General features: G+C 51.3%; 1 protein-coding gene across 1 annotated transcript in view; it reads left to right on the top strand.

Annotated features, from left to right (window-relative positions):
* Positions 1–22,211, top strand: part of TMEM178B (transmembrane protein 178B) — a 366,274-nt gene that overhangs the window by 321,485 nt on the left and 22,578 nt on the right. Inside the window, exon 3 of the mRNA XM_042973768.1 lies at positions 12,209–12,346. Coding sequence (XP_042829702.1) covers positions 12,209–12,346 — 138 coding nt within the window. The remainder of the gene's footprint in view (positions 1–12,208; positions 12,347–22,211) is intronic.

A 22,211-nucleotide genomic window follows, 5' to 3' on the forward strand; every position in this document is an offset into this window, starting at 1 on the left:
CCTTAGCCCCTAGGCCACCCCCTCCCCCATGGAGACTCTTTCTATTGTAATCATCACACCCCTACTGGCAAAATCTTAAATGGAGCCTTTTAAGGAAACCTTACTCTTCATTGGCCTTCACGTGGCCCAGGTGGAAAGCACCGGGTCCTTCCCTAGCCAAACTCTGGATGCGTGGCTTTGTCACCACTCTGTGGCCACAGGTGGCTCTTACCAACTTCCTGCCTCATTTTTTCAGGCTACATGTAGGTACCATCCCGTGTCCTCCAAAGTCTTGTGTCCCTGCGGGCGGCTCTCCGAGTGGTGTTCTCCGTGCCCTTTCCTCAGCCTCAAGTGGTGTTGTCAGAGACATGGGGGAAGGGCGGGTCCTCCTGTTATATGCAGACAGAAGGTGCTGAGCTCTCCACGGGTTGCAGAATAGCCTGGGGCCCCTGGCGGCACGTTTAGCACAGGTTTTCCACCTCTTAGAACAGCGCTGTCCCATAGAAATATACCGCCAACCACACCTCTGATCATAAATTTTCTTTTAGCCATGGTAAGTGAGTCAAAAGAAGCAGGTAAAATTAATCTCAATAACATTTTATCTAATCCATTTATCACCATGTAATCAATAAAAAACATTATCCCTGCAATATTTGGTGAAAACTCATACTGAGCCTTTGGCAGCTGGTGTGTGTTTTCCACGTGCACGTGCCTCAGTGCAAGGACTCAGTAGCAGCTTCAGGTATTCGTGTGACTGGTGGCTACCGTGCTGGACAAGCCAGCTTTAGAAGATGGAGGGAGGGGGCTCGTCACCTGTTGTTCTCAGCCGTGCCGCCTCAGAACTAAGAGTTAAGTTGGGACCCGTACGGTGCACCCAGCCCGTACGTGGAGAACCAGGTCTCAAATGCAGGTCTTCTAACATAACGTTCGGTGTTTTTGTTCATTTGTTAATTTTGTTCTGCCATCGTGCTGTTCAGGTACTGCTGTGCTTTGTTCCCGGGGATCTCAGGGGTTGGAGGGACATTTTGGGGTAAGGAGATGGCTGTAGACGTTTGTGTGAGTCTTTAGAGGTTCTGGGGTAACTCCGGCGTGGGCAATGCCATCGTAGAGCCCATTCCTGACACTCGACTCCCTCTGGCCTGTGCTGGGGCTGCCTAGTGAGGGAAGCTCTGTCCTCCGGTGGCGGATGTTTCCGCAGTCCACGCCGTTAGCCAGAGAGGAGCATAGCAGGTCTTTAAATTTCATCATGAAAAGAGAAACGAGGGGCGCCTGGGTGGCTCCGTCGGTTAAGTGTGTGACTCTTGATCTCAGCTCAGGTCTTGATCTCAGGGTCATTGAGTTCAAGCCCCACATTGGGCTCCGCACTGGGCATGGAGCCTACTTAAAAAAATAAATAAGTAACAATTAAAAAATAAAAAGAAACCAGAAACTATTTCATGGTAGTCTGTCTTTGAAAAGGCGGGACTCATCAGAAGGCATCTGTGGCCGGGCCAGATGGCACTATCTTTTGTGATAGTTCGGATTGGGGCAGGTGGCCTCGTTATTTGGACCTAGAACTTTAAAAACGGTGAAGTTCAAATCTTCCAAAGAATTCAACATCTGATAAAGTACACCTTCCCATTGCAGAAAAGAAACAAAATCCAAAAGATCACAAGCCAGAAAGTGTTGAGGAGGTCACCTAGAGGACGTGACCACTGGTTGACCCATGAGCTGGACCCTGGCCCTCAGAGGCTTCTGATCTGTCCTCTGTCCTTGGGACAGTGGGTTCTAATTGCCTTTCCTGCTCCCAGAGGCTGCTGTAAGGACACAGCCTGAAGATAGTCGGTGATGTGGTGTTGAGACCATCTGGATGGTTGATGTGACTGAATCCAGTTAAAGCCTCTACATGAACTTGTAAGATTCGATGGGCAAGTGTGGAGGTCGGCTCATCTGGTGCGGCCAAGACAAGCCTCGTCAGTAAGTTCCTTTGCTTATGAAACTTGTCACCTACCAACACGGAGGGGCTGTCTTTCTCTTCAGTCTCTCCCCACCCTCTGCACATGGGGGCAGGTTTCAGATTTCACCCAGGAAGCTCCCGCAGAAGTTGCAGGCCTACAGAAATTCTCCCTGTTGACATCTCGTGTACTTCCTTGCACTTCCCATGTAGGTGTGCCTGCTCAATGCACATGGGCACACACCTGCACTGTAGGGGTCATATGGAATAAGTGGATCTGTGTGTTATTTTTCATCTAATGGTCTATTATGAACTTGCCCTCATCATTGACATTCTTCAAAAGAATAATTTGTAATAGCCAAGTCATATTCCATTGCATTCTTATTGAATGTTAAATTCTCTTCTGGGGTCTGAAGTGGCACCGAATCTGAAGAGGTCTGAGAAGTGGAAAGGGCACAGGCAGACTGGGGACCTTTCCCAGACCTGCCTCTTCCTAGCTGGTGACCTTGGTCTTTGTGTCACTGGTTGAAATTCCCTTGTCTTGAGTTCTAAGTCTACGAAATGAGAAAAATAGCATCTACCTTACAGAGCCATTCAGAGGCTTAATGGACGTGTCCTATGTAAATTACACAACCCGCTGCAGGCACATAGTAAATGCACAATGAACGTTCATGCCCATTTATCGTCCCCAGGCTATTCATGTTCTTTGTCATTAGCCCATTCTCCGGCGCCTACAGCATTTCTCTGGAGAGATAGTACCCTGTAAGCTGCCTGTGTGCTTTAAAGCTTGCATCTTCTGACTGCTTTGTGGGGACTCTCTGGGGACACATGCTTGCCAACCACCCTGATTTCTGTCCCGTGCCCTCAGAGCAACTGTCGGTGACACGTGATATAGAGAGGAAGAGACGTGGGAGCTTCTCAAGATGGAATGGCAGATTGTACTGGTCTAGCTCATCACTCACAGTAGGAAGACCCTGGGGACAGAGGGCCAGGTGCTGAGCTGGTCTTCCCAGGTGTGTTTGCTTGGCTAAGTTGAATTCCCTTTTTGTCATTCCCTTCTGTGGTTTCTGCTGTTGATGTAGCCGTGGGACTACAGGGAGAAGGGAGTCTTGTGTTTTTTTTGTTTGTTTGTTTGGTTTTTTTTTGGTGTGGGACTCTGCTTCTCACTTCTGGGCTTTCTCCCCCTTCATCCTTCTCTTCCAGACACTTGGTTTAGCTGCTGACCCAGCTCTCATCAGGCGAGTACACATTTTGCAATTTGCCTCCCATTGTTTTGACGATGGATGTGATTTGTATATAGCATCATCACATAATATCCCTATTTATGGCAGCTCTCTGATCCGGAGGTAGGGGTGAGGAGGAGGAAGCTTCAAGCCTGTCTTCTGACCCAGAAACCACCTCTTGGTTCTATAGCAACTACCTTTCCCCCCACGATCTCTTCCTGACTTGGGGGTCAGTGTGGAAAGGTCTATGGGGTTCTAACCTGTGGGGTATTATGTGTCATTAAACTTTGTGGTAAGGAGCCCCCCATGCTGCACGGCTCTCTGTGATCTGGAACCTGGATGTACACTGATGTTTTGTTTGTATGCAATAAACAACTATATTGGATTGTTAAGTGATAGTTACTTTTGGCGTTTAAAAATAAGATTGGAGGAGAGAGAAATTGGCTGCAAATCCCGGTGACATATGAGTCACCAAAGCGCGTTGAATTGGGCAGGTACATCCTCCTCGCCCTGCTTTATTCTGTGGTGTGCTCAGTTTTAGTAACCGTTGCAGGGTGGGATGGTGATCTCATTTAGCCAACATTTATTGAGCACCTGTTTATGTCAGGCAATGTGCCGGGGACGGGAAGGACAAAAAACAAAAACGAAAAAACCCAGACGTGAGCACAGCCCTGAACAAGCTTGCATTTACTGGAAGGATTACAATAAGGCATGTGGGAAGAGCCCAGGCACCGAACACCAGCGTCTGCTGAAGTGTCCCATGAGTTTGCTTGTTGGCGACACCTTTGGGGATGAGGAGGAGCTTGCCAGGCGGAGTGTGGGGGCAGCCACGCTGGCAGAGAGCGCTGTGCCCTCAGGGAAAGGGGGGAAAGCGCCAGGCCTCTCTGGCACTCAGACCGCTGGGTTTCGAGCCCAGGGGGCCTTGGAGAAAGACGGAGATGCAGGGACAGGCAGAGGGCAGTTCTGAAGGGCCTTTCAGGGATCGGAGCAAGTCAAACCTGAGAGCTATTTTGTTTTCACGTAAAAATTACTTTTTATTAAGTGTGGTTTTGAGAGAGAGAGAGAGAGAGAGAGGGTGAGCAGGGGAGGGGCAGAGAGAGAGGAAGAGAGAGGGAATCCCAGGCAGGCTCCACACCAGCAGTGCAGAGCCCGACGTGGGGTTCCAACCCACAAACCATGAGATCACGACATGAGCCGAAATCAAGAGTTGGACGGAAGTGTAACCAACTGAGCCAGCCAGGCGCACCCCCCCCCCCAAAAGTATTCTTTAAATATAACATTATGCTGAGTCAACTTATACTCTAAGAGAAAACTGTAGGCAAAGTCCCCCATTAGCTACTTCTGTTTTGATTTTCATTACCTCTACAGCAGAGTTGTGGTCTAGCCTGTGTCTGTCCCTTCCAGTCAGCCAAGTGCTCATTGGGACAGCCCAGGGTTCAAACAGCCTCCAGGGCCAGCAGCACCCCGCTGTGAGCTGCCTCAGCCCTCCCGCTGTTTGGTCCATGCTCTGGGGTGGATGCCTATCAGTATTAATAAAAAAGAAAAATAGGGGCGCCTGGTCGGTTCAGCCGGTTAAGCATCCAACCTCGGCTCAGGTCATGATCTCACAGCTCGTGGGTTTGAGCCCCACATCGGGCTCTGCACTGACAGCTCAGAACCTGGAGCCTGCTTCCAATTCTGTGTCTCCCTCTCGTGCTCTGCCCCTCCCCTGCTCACTCTCTCACTCTCTCTCAAAAATAAACATTGAAAAAAATCTTTTATTTATTTGTTTTTTTTTCTTTTAATTAAGAAAACAGAAAAGAAAACGAAAGCCTTCCCCTCAGCTTTTCTAGGTACCTTAGAGGCATAAGAACAGATTCCAGGAGGCTGTTCCCTCTGGGTACCCAGTGTTTAATTAGGGGCTAACCCCAACTTGTTACTTGGCCCATTTTATGCTTCCATACCACAGATGCAAGAGACCGGGAGCATGAAAAGAGGGAGCCACTCTCAGTGACGTCCCTCTCTATTCACACCTGTGTAGCTCTAGCGTTTTGCCAGGCACTGTTCTAAGCAGTTGACACATATTAACCGATTTAATCCTCTTAAAAACCCTTTAAAGCAAGTTCTGTCCTAACCTCCACTCACAAATGTGGAGACCGCGATCCAGAGACAGAGGCTAACTGCTCAAGCTCGCATGGCCAGAATGTGGCAGGGTAGTGTTTGGAACCAGGCAGCCTGGTTCCCAGAATCCGTGCTTCCCTCCCCAGCTGTCACATCTCTGTGTGGCTACCCAGAGCCAGACCCCCACTTCAGAGATGGTTGCTGTGCCGTAATTGGTTCCTGGAATATTCCTTCTCATTTGAATCCATTTGTCCTGAGTTAATCCCACGGCTGGCATGTTCATTGCCAAGTCTCTATCTCTGTCTCTGTCTCTCTCTCTCCCTCCACCCCCTCCCTCCCTCTCTTTCTTGCCCCCCCCACCTCTCTCTCCTCCCAGACTGATCCCTTGGGGCAAAAACACTTGAGTTTTGGCCTCACCATCTTGCTCTACCTTCCAGTTCCTGTGACCTTAAACCCCAAGGGAATGATGAATTTGTAAATGGATGACTAGCCACCCACCCTCTTCCACCCTTGCAGCTGGGGCGATGTGCTCATATCCTATCATGCAGAAGGCAGAGCTTCCAGCAAAGAAGGCTAAACCCATGTGGCCCGCAGAGGACCTTGGCCTTGCTGCTCACTCCACACCATGGTCTCCTGAGCCATTAATACAGTGTCCCCGCGCCCCCCACCCCCCCATCTCCACTCTACCATCCCTGAGGGTCTGACGCATACTTACCCTCACCATTTGTTTTTTTTTTTTAATGGGGAAAAAATTACAATCATCATCATTTTTCTGTCTTTAAAGAGCAAATAGAGAGAGATACAGAGCCCATATATATTTTCCTTCTCTAAGTGGTATTTACTTAAATGCAGATATCCTGGTTTCCCGTGTAGAGTTGCGAGCAATACCTTTCAATTTAAATGTTAATAGGGGTGTAAAACTTCAAAATCAAAATTTTTCTGTGAGGGAGAACTGCTTTTTCTGGTTCTGTTTAATGGTTCTCCTGGCCTTTCGTCCTCCACCCTCCCTCATTATCTACCCCCTTCTGCCCAGCCTTTCCACTGCACGGAACTAAATTCCTTCTCTAAAAAGTTTAGAATGCACCTTTCTCATTTCAAAACTTAGAACGCGAAACATTAGGGTCACTGAATACAGATGATGGGCTCAAACCCAAAAGGATTCATGAGATGATTTTTCTTTATCTCCGCTTTGGCTGGCAGAGTCCGACTCATCATCCCGGGTTCTTTAAGGGGATTTATTCTTAGACCAGCTTCGCATAATATTTTAACAAGGCTTCAGATACCCGAGTGAGGTGTGTCCCCTTTTCTTTCTTTTCTAAAAAGGCAGGAAGAAATGGCTAACGAAATACAAGCTACATAAGTACCTGGGTGCAGGGTACTGCTTTGGGACAGTGAGCAGTCACGGAGAATAAAAAAGACAGTTTCTTCCTCCCCAGGAGATAAAATTGGCACATAGGGTAGGTGCAGATGGGCAGGAAGGGGCCGTCTTCTGCACGTGGGTCGTTCCACAGGCAGAGTGGTCCTCGGGATTTACTCAAGCGCAAACAGAAAACAACCAAGGTGTAAAGACAATGGAAGTCATGAGTATTGCCTTTAAGTTGAGGTACTGCAAGCATAATTCCCTTCCTAAGGACCTCATGGACCAAATTTTGCATATGAATGTGATACTCGGCTTCATCTTCCTTTTCTTTATTTTCTGGGTCCTTCATTTTCTCATTAATTATTTTCATCCTGGTTACACTGTGCGTGTGTTATAAGCCTCCTCGAGTCTTTTTCTTAGGAACATGATAGGAGTGGTAATACATAAGTTGGAATTGATTTTATAATAAAAATTTCAGTGACTTTGATTCTGTTATTTTAAGGTGCTGTATTCTCCAGATAGTTCTTTTCGATGGACTCCTTCCTGTTCTTATTTCACGGAGGCCAAATACGTTTCATGTCTTGCCTCTCTGGGAATATTAATAATAATTTTGAGTTATTGCCTCTTCTCTGTGCAGCTCGTTTCCTAAAGTTCCTTTGCTCCCAGGTTATACGTACGTGGTTGGTGCTGGGTCGGCAGGTGACCCTGCCAAAGCTGTCTGGAAGCACCGAGTGGGTGGCGGGCTTGTCCGTGGGACGCTCCCTTGCACAGTGGTCAGAGGGGCTTCCTGTTGGGCTCCTCCAGTGTTGAGTGTCTATCTAGGTCTTTCCTCTTGGGCTGGTCACCCCTGGAGAGACCTCTCCCAGCCCCCAGGCTGGACGGCAGAGGCCAGGCAGTCAGCTTCCGGGAGCTGAGGAGAAGGGGGCTAGGGTCCCAAGGGCAAGGATACAACATTCTGTATGTGAATGGTCACGTCCTCACCTATGTGGAATGGCCCTCACCGAGCCTGTCAACCGCCAGTGCTAAGCACCCCCACTCCAGGGAAAGGGAAGGGGAGGGGGGTCCCCTAGTGTCGCAGAGTGGATGAGGGATCTAGGGATCTAGTTCCATCTCAGACAACTTCCACCAAATCCTGCTTTTATTTATGTTCTCCCCCTGTGGGTAACTAACTGATCCAAAGGAACCTGTGGGTGCCAGTTCACGAGACTTTGGGGAACTCCGCAGGTTGGTTTTCTGCTTCAACGCTGCTGCCTCCAGTTTGGCTCCAGCCAAGTGCACCGTCCGCCAGCTTTGCTGCTTCCAGTCCTGTGTGTTGTCATTTCTCCTCTTTTCCCATCCGTGTGGATTCCCATCTTTGAAAAAAAAAAAAATCCCAGACCTATAGTTCTCCCTTTATTTGGGAGGAAGAAATGCTCAGTATGTTCTTTAACTGCATTATTAATTTTCTTTTCCCACACAGCTCACTCTTCCTTTATTTCACTGGTTTGTCAATAAATTCTCTAACTTCTTTAGGAGTGCCTGGGTGGCTCAATAGGTTGAGCATCTGACTTGTGATTTTGGCTCAGGTCACAATCTCAGGTTCGTGGCATCGAGCCCCACATGGGTCTCTGTGCTGACAGCTTGGAGCCTGCTTCGGATTCTCTCTCCCTCTCTCCCTCTCTCTCCCCCTCTATCCCCCTCTCTCCCCCTCTATCCCTCTCTCTCCCTCTCTCTCCCTCTCTCTCCCTCTCTCTCCCTCTCTCTCCCTCTCTCTCCCTCTCTCTCCCTCTCTCTCCCTCTCTCTCCCTCTCTCTCCCTCTCTCTCCCTCTCTCTCCCTCTCTCTCCCTCTCTCTCCCTCTCTCCCCCTTTCTCCCTCTCCCTCTCTCCCCCTCTCTCCCCCTCTCTCCCCCTCTCTCCCCCTCTCTCCTCTCTCTCTCCCCCTCTCTCCCCCTCTCTCCCCTCTCTCCCCCTCTCTCCCCCTCTCTCCCCCTCTCTCCCCCTCTCTCCCCCTCTCTCCCCCTCTCTCCCCCTCTCTCCCCCTCTCTCCCCCTCTCTCCCCCTCTCTCCCCCTCTCTCCCCCTCTCTCCCCCTCTCTCCCCCTCTCTCCCCCTCTCTCCCCCTCTCTCCCCCTCTCTCCCCCTCTCTCCCCCCTCTCTCCCCCTCTCTCCCCCTCTCTCCCCCTCTCTCCCCCTCTCTCCCCCTCTCTCCCCCTCTCTCCCTCTCTCTCCCTCTCTCTCCCTCTCTCTCCCTCTCTCCCCCTCTCTCCCCCTCTCTCCCCCTCTCCCCCTCTCCCCCCTCTCCCCCTCTCCCCCTCTCCCCCTCTCCCCCTCTCCCCCTCTCCCCCTCTCCCCCTCTCCCCCTCTCTCCCCCTCTCCCCCCTCTCTCCCCCTCTCTCCCCCTCTCTCCCCCTCTCTCCTCTCTCCCCTCTCTCCCCCCTCTCTCCCCCCTCTCCCCCTCTCTCCCCCTCTCTCCCCCTCTCCCCCTCTCTCCCCCTCTCTCCCCCTCTCCCCCTCTCTCCCCCTCTCTCCCCCCTCTCTCCCCCTCTCCCCCTCTCTCCCCTCTCCCCCTCTCTCCCCCTCTCTCCCCCTCTCTCCCCCCCTCTCCCCCCCCCTCTCCCCCCCCTCTCTCCCCCCCCTCTCTCCCCCCCCTCTCTCTCTCCCTCTCTCTCTCTCTCTCCCTCCTACCCTCCCTCCCCTGCTCACTCTCTCAAAATAAATAAACAAACTTTGGATTTTGCTTTCCTTGTCTGTAAAATAGGACTATTTCTTGTCCTGTGTTTGCAAGTTGTTGATGCAGCTGCCCTGAATTACCACGTGGGTCTGAGAACGAAATAACCAAACACACATGCACGGCTCTGGCAAAATCAGACTCACGGGGTGACGGTAAAAATCCTCCCGGTTGGTGAAAATACTCAGGCCCGACCTCTGGTCTTCATCCTGCTTTTCCAGATCAGCAGCTTAGCACGGCCCTCGGCTTTGGCTGACAGAGTGCACCTAATCCTTGCTAGAGGGCCACGGCCCCTCCCAGGCCTGGGACACAGATGACTGTTACCTGTCTCTGGACTTTTACAAGAGAAATGATTTTCCCGTGTCCCTGCCCTTGTGCCTTTTCCTGTAAGTTAAACACTTTGCTTTCCTCCACCAACCATGATAGCCTTCCCTCTTTCCCCGATTCGCATTTCCTTTTCCTGCCCAGCCCAGTTTTCCGTCTCTGGCCTGGGGGGACACACCTTACCGGACACATCGTCCACTTAATCCCCCAGGCAATCTCCCGTGGATCTGCAGGGGCTGAGGCTCAGTAAGGCTTCTCCATGAGCAAGGCCAAGTGCAGTGGGAGGGGCCAGGTGGTTTCAGCAGTGCTGTCCATCTCTGATGTTGCCAAAGGAACCAAGATCTTAGAAGCCCTTCATGCACTGAAAAGGGGCATAGAGTGAAATTTCCTGATCTGTGTAAGGGGGTATAAGCCTACTTTAATCCAAAAATACCCTGAGCTCTCCTCTGCCGCTCTCACCGCCTCCTTGCCCTTGACCACAGTGGAGAGTGGATGCAACACTTCTGGGAGTCCATCCAAATGGACTCACACATCAAGGGATGCTCTTCTCCACCTAGGAGGCAGCTCCGGCCTGGCTCACGCGAGGGTCTGGGGCAGCGCCTGAGGAAGAAGGGCTGAGACAGGTGGCAGGACGACCAGGGCAGTTAGATCACAGGGTACAAGGTGGTGCCTGTGCAGCTGGCAAGACTGTGTCTCCCTCCTCACCTCAAGCTGGCTGTGGCTGCCCGCGCACCAAGCGGGGAGCCGGCTCGGGAAGCGGGGTGCACGTCTGAGTGCCGCGATCGAGTGATGTCTTCCGTGCAGCTTCCTCGGACACCGTGGTGATCGGAGCCATCTGTAGTGTGGCATGATGTTGAGGCATTGCTGGCAGTTCGCATACGTGACAGGAACGGGCATTACTTCTACCCGGTGCGGCAGGCATTCCGGGTCGGGCAGGGGAGGACAGAGGAGGACGGGTAGAGCAGGAACGTGCTCCGTGGGTGGATTTCTGCCTCTGCAACAGGGTCCTGTCCTGCCCTTTGTGCGAGCTGCTTTCCTTTGCCCCTCCCTCCCCACCTCCAGCCAGCCTCCTGGGGAGGCTGCCAGGGTCTCATCCTCCGTGTCAGGTCAGGGAGCATGGACCAAATCCCTCTTCCGAGGGGAGAAGGCCAGGGTTTCTCTAGCCTGACTGTGCCAGGATCTGCCATAGCTCCCGATGGGGGTGACTGGAGTGACAGAGGAACAGAGCGGGCAGGGCGCCCTCGCGGTGCATGGAGACCTGCCAGGCATTTGTAGGCATGAGGCGAGATCACCCTGTGCTTCCACGGGTGTGGATGTGGTTAGCTGTCAGGTGCCCTCACTTCCACTCCCAGTCTCCCCCTCCCTGAGAGGGAGGAGTGCCCATGGGGACCTCCAGGCTGTCCTGGCAAGCCCCGGGGCAGAGGCTGGGCAGATGGCTTGCTCCTGTTTGGAGCCCCATTGGTGGGGCTGGGGCTGGGGCTTGGGCTGGCAGATGGGCTTTGCACAAACTGCAGAGGTAGACAGGGAGCGGCAGGCTGGCAAGCCTGGGGCAGGGTGGAGGGAGTCAAGGACTAGCAGCGAGGAGGTAAGGAGGAGGAGGGAGGTAAGAAGGCTGGACGCCAGGGAGGGAGCGTGAGGCTGGTAGGGATGCCCTGGAGGGCAGTGGAGAGATCCAGGAGGAAGCCGCACCTAGAAAGAGGCTGACATGTGACAGTATCTCTGCCCTCTCCCTTCCACCAACAACACCGCCTTTCCAGACGTCCCTCCTCACCGTACCCGCCTCGGCTTTGTGCAGTGGGGTCAGCAAGATGTGGAACGGGGAAAGGCCGGACCTAGAAAGCTGGGCTGACCTGGGGTCCACGGGAGCTGAAGAGGCCTGCTCAGGGGCTCGGTCTGAGAGCAGCAAGTTTGGCTCTCCGCCCTGCAGCCCCACGTGCGGGGAAAGCTGAGCCCCTGCCAGCTGGCTTAGAGGGAAGGAACAGGACACCGCCAACAGCTTCCTCCTCGCACTGGACCTCCTGGAGAGCCCCGTCAGCCCTGGAGGGAAGAGAGGGAGCACTCGGCAGGTGCAGCCCATCTGCCGAGGCCCCACCCTCCACTAAAGGCCCGTTTCTTCCTGAGAGGTGAATGATGCTGTGGTTAGCACCTAGGAGCCATCCAGATCTGGGTTTGATGCCTTGTTCTGGTACTCAGTAGCCATAAGGCTTTCGGCAGTTGACTCCTTTTTGAATAAGGATAAAGGCAGTTCCTGTTGAAGACCGTTGGGCCTGATGCTTGGGAACGACAGCGCTGCACCTGGCACAAAGGTGCATAAGAAATGACGCCGATTGGGACGGCAGTCTCTCCTTGTGCCTGCCAGCCAAACTGTCCTGGCATGCTTTTTGCACCTGAGGAGAGTTACCGCCAGGGGCCCTCTCTCCTGTACAAAAGAAGCTCAGTTGTGCAAGGTTGTCTGAAAAGGGTATGTTGCCTTCCCGCCCCTGCAGTGTGCCACCCTCTCCCTTTTTACCCGGGGCCGGGATGCACCTTGACTGCGAGTTCTAGGTTCCGATGCTAACTGTTGCCCACTTGCTTCCCCACAGACCTGCGCAGGATGACCGCCGGCTTCATGGGCATGGCGGTGGCCATCATCCTCTTCGGCTGGATCATCGGCGTGCTGGGCTGCTGCTGGGACCGGGGCCTTATGCAGTATGTAGCAGGGCTTCTCTTCCTCATGGGAGGTAAGGCCTCAGGCTTGGGGAGCTGCTGGGGAGCCAAGCAATCCTGGCTCCTGGGATTCTGAGAGAATGGCTAGGGGACATGCGTTCATTCATTCATCAGACATGTTTTGAGCTCCTCTTAGCATCCGTCGCTGCGCCAGCTTCTGGGGATGCAAACGCTGATAAGATCTGGTCCTCAGCTCTCGAAGGGCTGACCTCCTGGTGTGGGAGACTGTGAGGTTATGGCACTGAAAGAGAGGTATCAGACTGGGGGTGAGCGTGACCTCAGAAAATGCTCAGGCCTTTTATGCAGATATTGGACTTTGGGATGGGAAGCAGGTGCTATTTGGGTAGTTCCTGTTTAAAAGCCCATCCTCACCTTTGATTTACGAGTCCTAAATTCCGCTACCGTTTCCAAATAAGGCACTCTAAGGGTGGTAGGACCAGGCTAGACCTTTGTCATATCTGTCTCCCTTACTCTCTGCTAGTGTCATGGCCATTGAACTGATCCAGTGTCCTTATAAAGGATTATAGATACAGAGAACCGTATGGCTATGCAGGAGTAGGTTCCAGTCCATGGAAAGCAAAGTCAATCCACGCTCTGCATGCGCCTGTCTTCCCTGACGTCTCAGTCCAGACCTGAGGTTAACCGTCAGGTATATTCCTCACAGTCTACTCCGCAAGAAGTGGACTGATGCACCGTGTGGAGCTAGGTGGAGGGGGAGCTGAGCTTGAATAGCAGGAATTAGACATATTTATGGGAAGAAAGGAAAGTGAGTCCTACATATGGAAACGATGTCAGCTAGACTTTAGGCACCACATGCTTATGACCAGCTCAAGTTCCCTTTGTGAAGGGCCTGACTCCAGGTTTCTGAGCAGAGATGGCAGGTGAAGGACTGGGTCAGCCTGGGGAAAGGTAATGGCCATCCCTCTGGGTGCACGGAGAGATGTCTGGGGCTGGTGAGCTAGTGGTTGGGAGAGGGGGAGAATTGCAGGATTCGTCTTGGGGCCTGACAGTTTGCCCTTTTACCACTGAAGCACAGCCATTCTGAGCCAAAGACAAGACAGGGCTTTCCAGGGTGCCCCAGGCTGACGGAACCCTCTGCCCCCAGAGTCCGATGTCCCGTGCTTACAGTCATGAGGGAGGGAGGGAGGGGGGATCCCTAGCAGTCCCTACACCCCTCCTTCTGGTCTCCCATGGAGACAGGCCCGCAAGACCGGCCGGTCCTTTTTCCGTGCCTCGTGTCCTCAGTGAAGCAGGGGTCGGGCTCAGCCCCTGGCCTCCTCACTCCTTTTTTGCCACAGTGGAGACCTTTTTGTGTCCACCTTCCAGTCAAAATCTCCCATGGACCCTGAAATGTAAAAAGATAAAAGCAGAGTGGCCCTGTTTGTAGTGAGTGTTCTCTCTAAGACGCTTTTGGTTATACAGAGATAGGCTCCAGTAAAACAGGGCTTTTCTAAGGCTCTAGAAAGGTCTCCTAGGAATCGGAGAAAAGCTGAGCAAACAGGCCGCAGGCAGAGCAGGAATCCTGGAGCTCTAGGCGCTGACACTCTTTCATCCCCACCCTTCTGAGTTGTTCCCAGCCCCCTTCGCATGCACTGCCTGCTCTCCGGGCCAGGCGCACAGCCCACATCCTGTGTGACTGTGCTGCGTCTCCAGGACTCTGGTGACCTCCTTCCCTGCTGCGGCTCAAGTCAGCTTCTAGACACAGAGACAGAGAGAGAGAGAGAGAGAGGTAATGTGATTAGCCCATTTATCCTCTCTGGCCAGGTCACACGCCATTGGTCAGGCAGTAAACGGGCCAGAACTGAGTGACCATGGCTGGGCCAACAGCTGTGACCAGGGTGGGGTCAGGGGCGCTTCCTGCTCCCCTGAGACATAGGTGAGAACTCTCCCAGGAGAAGGTGTAGGGGCAGAGGGAGGGGTGCCTGGAACCCTGCCCACAACCAGCAAGCCTGGGGCTCTGGAGAAGACAGTCTGAAAGCTTGGAATGATGAGGAATCAGAGGAATCCCTCAGAGTGGATGAGTGAGCGCATTGCTCACCTCGTGTTCTCAGTCACTGCACACTCCAATCACCTGAAAAGCCCTTAAAAACACTGATGCTGGGCCCTCACCGCAGAGCAGTCCAAGCAGGACTTCTGGGGGTGATCCTCATGTGCAAGCAGGGTGAGAGCCTGAGGAATAGCTGAACTTTCAAGCTCTCTCCGGTTGTAAAATGTTATGCTTCTAGGGATGAGCCAATTGGCCAAGACCTCTCACGATTTGTTTTCTTTCTTCCCTCCACTCCCGCACCTCTGTGACTGTTTCTCAAAGCCTTATGCGGCAAGAGATGGGCAGGTGCCACGACAGGGCTTCAGTTATTCCTGTGGAGACCTAGCCGAGCCCTGGTTACTGAGGGGCTCAGCGAAATCTGCCTTCTAGGACACGCACTATATTTTTTTATTACGGCAAAATCATAGTTCATGATAGAATGTTAGCATCAAGAAGAGCTTCGGGGAAGTTGCTGTTCTAAGAGCTGTTTCTTGCTGACAGGGACACCGCCCTGGTTGGAGTTAACCCGTTCCCTCCAGCCTGGAGCTTCGTTCGCTGGGTCCATAAGTAGGGCTGTGCCCTCCCACAAGAGGCTAGGGAGAGAAATGGTGTCCACACACCTCGTGGGCACCATCGGGCCAGGCTCCCACGGAGGAGAACAAGGACAAAGCCAGGAAGAGCTGATCCCTTGAACAGTGGTCTTTTGGGGAAGCTGAAGCTCCCAAGGGTGGGAGAACACGCTCTTCTGCCTCAAGTTAGTGTCCTTTCCAACTAGGCCAGACACAGCCGTTGGGGGCCAGATGCCCAGAGCAGCTGCCATCTCCTGACCCCGTGAATTTGGCTCAGTTAGGAGTTGGAGAGGGAGCCGACTGAGGAACAGACGCGGTCCTTCCCCGATCCCTGCTCAGCAGAGAGAGCTACTAGAGAGGCCCGGGTGTCAACCCCGAAAGATGCTTTGGCCTATAGAACCCCGTGTGTCAAAGAGCCCTTTCAGCACCAAACCCTCCCAGCACCTGACCCGTCCCTGGCCCCTGGGAATCAACCTTCTAGGATTAGGCTGTTGAGGTGCTTGGAGAGTCCACTACCAGTGACAGCCATGTCATGGATATGGCAAAACAATCAGTCACTCAGACTCTGGGTATTTGTGGCAAAGTGGGACCGAAAAAGGTCTCTCAGCCCTAGCTTTCCCCCAGATTGGCATTCCAGGCATCTGTACTGAGCACGGGCTGGTGCCCCAAGGATTAGATTGAGTGACAACAACAGCTGGTGGGGACCAACGGCAGCATTTGGGCTGGTGCTGGCCAGGCAAGGGCGTGGTGAACAGGTGGAAGAAGAAGGGTCAGCAAGAATGAAAAAGGTAAATTTGGAGTCAAGAGTCCAAGATGGAATTTTACCTGATATTAGTTGAAACTACCAGGGCCAGAAAAAAAAAAAAAAAGCAGAATTCTATTAACAACCTCTTCTCTGTTCCAACGCGAAGGAGGATGGCCCACCCTGGGCCCGACTCTCTTCCAGATTTAACTAGTTCCTGGTTAAACAGAGGGTACCCCGCACCTTGGGAAACAACCAGCAACAAATTGTTTAATTAACACTCAGCGCAGAGGAGGCAATTAATTAAGTAGGGCGAATTAGTCGGGCCGGGGGCTGGGGGCAGTGGGTGGGATCCAGTGTCCCCTTTGCCAGAGCCTCCGGGAGAGAATCTGGCCCGGCGTGGCACGGCACCAACTGGGTGCAAGCAACTGCCAGAGACGTGTGTCTTGATGAGTCATCAGTGGTATTCAGAATCACAGGAACAAGATGACACGGGGAAAAGACAGCGCGGTGGGGGAGCCCGGGGCGGCTACGGTTCCTTGTAATTCACCCACTGGGCACCCTCAGAGCCACCGCAGGGCCCACATCCACAAGATGAGTGTGAACTTCCAGCCCACACCCCACCCCCGCCACATGCCCTCTCACACACTCCTGCAGGACATCGCCCGCTCCACCACCACTCAGGTCCAAGCCTCTGTGAGCTTTCTGCTAATCCTGGAGCCTCCTATCTAGATGCCGTGACGCCACCCTGGCACCCAGCAATCAGTCCTTCGCAGAGTTAACATAATGCTTTTAAAACTGTGAGTCAGGTATGTCACTTATCTGCCACCAGTGCTCCAAAGGCTTCTTCTAGTCAAAGTGAAAATAAAATCCAAAGTCTTCACCCTTTTTTAAAAGCAGTCTTAGCCAGCTTGGGCTGCTGTAACAAAATACCAGAGATTGGATGGCTTACAAACAACAGAAATTTATTTCTTCCTGTTCTGGAGGCTGGGAAGTCCATGATCAATGTGCTGGCACATTCTGCATCTGGTGAGAACCACTTTCTGGTTCACAGGCTGGTGCCTTCCTGCTGTGTCCTCAGGTGGCGGAAGGAGCCGGGGGGCTCCGTGGGGCCTCTTGCATGAGACCGCTGATCCCAGTCACGAGGACACCACCCTTGTGACCTAATCATGTCCCCAAATCGCCGCCTCCTAATTCTATCACCTCAGGGGTAATATCTCCACATATGAATCCTAGGGGCAACCCTAGGACATTCTGTCCTTAATGGAAGCCCCATGTCATCTGGCTCATACTATCCCCCCAGCCCTCCCTTGCCTGCTTTCAGGTCAGTCCAGCCGCCCGGCTGCCTTTCCTGGAGCACACAGGGCTTCGCTGCAAGGCCCTGGGCTGACTGCCGCCTTTGCTCACGGCGTCCCCCCTGCACGGGCCTCCTGGCTGGCTCCTTCCTCGGACTCAGACTCCAGCTTAAAAGTCACCCCAAGAAGGGGCTTCCTTGACCGCCCAAATTCATGGCGCCACCTAGTCACTGTCTACATTTTCATTAATTCAACTTTCTACGGCACACTCAGGGCTTTCTGAAATGTTTGTTGTTGTGTCGTGGTTTCAGTTTTTTTGTTTGTTTTTTAGCAGCTTAAAGCGAACATGTATTGTCTCACAGTTTTTACAGATCAGAATTTCAAGCACAGCTTAACTGGGCTCTCGGCTCTGGGACTCACAAAACGGCAGTCAAGGTGTCTGTAGCAGGGGCTCTGGTCTCCTCTGAGCCCAGGGTCCTCTTCCAGGGTTCACAGTGTTGTGGGTGGGATTCATTTCCCTGCAGCTACAGAATTCTAGGAAGCTTGCATATTCGGGGCCAGCAGGAGAGAGGCCCGGACTTCCTCCCGCTCGGACCTTCAGATCCCCTTTTTTGTTTTAATAGATCCATTTTTTAGATTTATAATTTTAGATTTACAGGAAAATGGAGCAGACAGTAAAGAGAGTTCCCATATTACCCTCTGCCCCTGCGCATGGTTTCCATTACTATTAACATCTTGCATTAGCATAGTCTGTTATAATTAATAAATATTGATAAATTATTATTAACGGATGTCCACAGTTTATTCAGATTCTTTATGTTTTTACCTGATATCTATCCATCTAGTTGTCACATCTCCTTAGGCTCCCTGGGGCTGGAGTCATTTCTCAGACTGTCCTTGTTTTTAATGACCTCAGCAGTTCCGCAGAGCCCTGCCCATCCATAGAGCAGTCTGGCCCCTCTGCTGGAACTTGCCTGATTTTTGTGCGTCATTAGGCCAAGTAGTGGGTTTGGGAGGAAAAAGGGCAGAGGTCAAGTGTCATTCCATCACATCGTGTTACAAGTACAACCTGCCCACGTGATTCATGACACTGCCCCTGATCACCTGGTTGAAGTCGTGTGTGTGGGTTTCTCTACTGCAGAGTTACTCTCTTTTCCTTCTGTCCATACTGTTCTCTTTGGAAGGATGTCACCAGGCACAGCCCATCCCTGAGGACTGGGGAGTTCGACTCCCTCTCCTTTAGGGCGGAGTATCTACTTAAGTTATTTGGAATTCTTCTATAAGGGAGATTTGCCTCTCTTCCCCACTTGAAAATTTTTTTAATTTAAAAAAAAATTTTAATATTTATTTTTAAGAAAGAGACAGAGAGTGAGTGGGGGAGGGGCAGAGAAAGAGGGAGGCACAGAATCCGAAGCAGGCTCCAGGCTCCAAGATGTCAGCACAGAGCTCGATGCGGGGCTTGAACCCACACACTGTGAGATCATGACCTGAGCCAAAGTCGGATGCTTAACCGACTGAGCCACCCAAGCGTCCCTCTCTTTTCCATTTGTAAATTGATTCAGTCATTTATTTATATCAGTGTGGACTTGTGGATATTAATTTTTTACTTTGGTTTATAATCCAATTCTAGATTTGTTTTAGTGCCCCAGCTTCAGCTTTGGCCATTGGGAGCTCTTTCAGGTGGCCCTGTGCCTCTTTGACATCAGTGTGGGTTTTGGTTGTTGTTTTGTTTTGAGGGGGTTTTTGAGCCCCTGTTACTTTTTGGCATATCACAAGGTACTCCAGGCTCACCTATGTTTCCTGCCCAGACCTAGGATGAGCCATTTCTCCAAGGAGCCCTGGTTCCTTTTATTGGACAATGGTGTTAGACCCAAGATCTGGGCCCTAGGTGTCTGCAGTGTGTTTGTTCATTGCCTCTCTCCCCCACTTAACATGTAAGCTCCAGAACCTCGTCCACCTTGTTCTCTAAGGTATCCCCCAAGTTGAGAACAGTGTCTGCACTCTCAAATATCTTTTGAATGCGTGCATTGCAAAAATGAATTGTGTGCAACAGAGAGAAAGTATTTTGCCTCAGTGGAACAGCTCTCCTTGAAAAAGTACGCTCCCTTATTTTCTGTTCCTGGTCTAATCTGCTCCCCCTCTGTGGGATTCCTTATCCTTATCCTCTTTCTCTCTTTATTTGAACAGTCCCAAGGTCTCTATACTTCTGTTATAAAATGTCTTAAATTCCCTTTGGAAGTAGGGTATGCATTGTACATGAATTCATGCAGCGCTTTGTCTTTAATGGGGGCTCAAGAGTGCCAAGAATGGAAGGAACTTTAGACACCATCCACTGTGATCGACCACCTGTGTCTCTAGATGAGAGTAGTTGTGTCAGTTGTCCCAGGCCCCCCAGCTAGTGAGCTGCAGCACTGGAGCCAGAGCTGGCCTGTGACAAAAGTTCATCCTGCTGCGTGGGCTTTCGGCTCCGTGTTGAAGGTCCACATGACCCCGGGCCCCACACCCATCTTCCCACCCTGGCACGGCTCCAGGCTGTGCTTCCACGCAGGTTCCAGTCCCAGAATCTCACTCCATTCCCTTTCTTTTCTTCCCTTCTCAAAGCACAAAGGGGCATCTGGAGGAGATCATGGCCAGAATGGAGGGCACAGGTGGTAATGGGAAAAGGAAATCATTAAAGGTTCTTTTCCTACCACCTGTGACCAGTGTGGCCTTTTCTACCTTCCCAGTCAGTCAAGGGGAGCGAAGAGAATGCCCTGAAGGAGCTGGAGCTATCAAGTTTGAGTGATTGCAGTGGTTTGCACACCAACGAGGCCAGATGTCACCCCTTCCACTAGGCTCACCGGAAAGCGGTTCAGCTGTACAGTTAACCCCCAGATACTCCTCTTCTGATAGACAAAAACCTTGATAAAGGCCCAGCAATTCTGAGAACTTACAAGCCTAAAATGGAAAGTCGAGGCAATAGGTGTTTTTCCTGGGAGACTATGGCCATTAGGTGATGACGTGATTTGGGGGATGCCCACAAAGTACAACAACATCCAGGGCTCCCATCAGCCTCTCCCCACTGTCACTCCTAGTTCCAGCACTACTTAGAAATGTGGCTAGGACTGCACCTCTATAAGTCCCAGAGGCACCGTGCCTCCAACTTCATGACCGTGGGTTATTACTTCATGACTCATGGGTAAGAAGAGGGAGACCATATAAATTAGATATTCCGAGTTGGAGGAGAGAGTAAATTCAATAACTCAATGACTTACCATGCTGCAAAGCTTATAAAACCCTCAGTAAACGGTAGCTGTTACTGTTATATGTATGCCCTAAGTGAAGTCCATTCTAATAGGCAGAGAAGTATCTATAATCTACCGTGACCAAACAAGGGCATAAAACCCATCTACTTACCCTGCGAAACTTCTTTTATAGGTTCATGTGAGATTTCACTAGATCATCACAACTCTCCTCTTGGCTTTTTGTCTTACCACATTTCCTATAAAATCCTGAGCAGAGATTCACAAACTAGTTCATACCCTGGAATAAATCTTGCCTTTCGGAAGGTGCATATTTGAATATTTATTAGCATTTGATAATTACATTCATAACAAAGACATTTGAGGGAGGAGACACATTGCCAGGGGGATTAAGAAATAACCTACACATTTACCTAATGTAGAACGAGTGGCCAGGATCAATCACTCCAGCAACCCAGGCAACAGAAGGGCTTCACTTTCACCTGAAGAACTGGAACAGATCCGAAGGAGTTCCAGCTGGAAAAAATCTGAAGGAGTTCCGTCCTTGCCACCCAAGGGGACCTGCCTCTGTTATAGATTTGCACTTCAGAGGAGACTAGTAAGCAGCCTTGGTCCTGTAAACCCAAGTCTGGTCAGTGAAGGCCGTACCAGGATGCCTACAACCTGCCCACCAAACACTCAGCAAAGACAGAAAGCAGAGCCTAGAAGGAGGTGGAAAGTAGGGTGGACGGTGAAGGTATCTATGAGATCTCATGGGAGGAACCAACCTTCGTCTCTTGGATGTCCCTGTGCACATGTGACCGTGAGCTACCTTCCTTCCATTCCCCACCACCTAACTAAAGTTTTCTTTGTTCAGGAAGTAGAATCATGCAACTAAAAGGGAAAATTATAGTTTTCTCATGAAAAACTAGCCCAGGACTAACGGAGCCTTGGACTGGCCTCGTGACTTACGAAAGTTACTTAACCACCTTCCATGTGTTGCTTCAACTTTCTCATCTGTAAAGAGGACTAATGATGGTACCTACCAGAAGCATAGCAGTTGTGAGAATTCTAGAGTTCACTCATGTGAAGGGCTTAGGACAATTCCTAGTGCTGTTCTCAAAAAAATTTTGAGATATTATTGTTTTAGCTACATTTTTTTAAACAGCCACCTTCAATGACACACTGCTCTGAACAGTCTTATCCCATCACTGCTAACGCCATGCAGAGACACATTCCATGGGATGATAAAGATAAAATTGCTTGAACAGATCATGCCTCTCTGGTTAATCACCACCTTACTTATTCAATAAATTTTCATTGCCTTTGTGACAGACACTGTTTATGTACTTGGGCTAGAGTGGGGAATAAGACAAAGTCTCATGGAGTTTACATTCTTGTTGGAGCGACAGATAAGCAAGTACTTTAAGTGTATAATATGTTGCCAGACGACGGGACATTTCTGTGGAGAAAAAGAAAGCTGGGAGGGAGGAAGGGAGTGATGGGGCATTGCTGTAGACGAGGGGGCAGTGGGTAGGCAGAAGGCCTCTCAAGCCTTCACTGAAGTCTTCCTCTTCCATTGAATGGAAGTCTTCCTGGAAAGACTTGGTGGATCAGTCCTTGCAAACAGCACAGCAGATGCAAGGGACTTGGGATGGAAATGAGCCTGGTGGGTCCAAGGAAGTTAAGCAAGAGGACAGTTGTAACAGGAACCGAGCGAGATGGAGGTATTCCCTCAAACAGAGCAAATGTAGGGCCTTGGAGGCAATGCTAATGGGTTTGAAGATCGAGGGGGCATCATCCCTCATTCTGGCCTTCCTTCTATTTCACAGATTGCCCTGGGGGTCCTCCCCTAGGCGATCACTTGATATTATGTGGCTTTTATCAGTGAGGTGGCTTCCTTCTGGGGTGCTGATGGCTAGAGCTTCTTCAACTTCCCATGGCAGTTCCTGTGAGTGGGGCATGATGTCTGTGCCCCAGGGTGGCCAGGTAAAGTGGGGGACTGTCACATGCCCCTGAAAATGTT

The sequence above is a fragment of the Panthera tigris genome, chromosome A2 (genome assembly GCF_018350195.1).
Source record: "Panthera tigris isolate Pti1 chromosome A2, P.tigris_Pti1_mat1.1, whole genome shotgun sequence".
Lineage (NCBI taxonomy): Eukaryota > Metazoa > Chordata > Mammalia > Carnivora > Felidae > Panthera > Panthera tigris.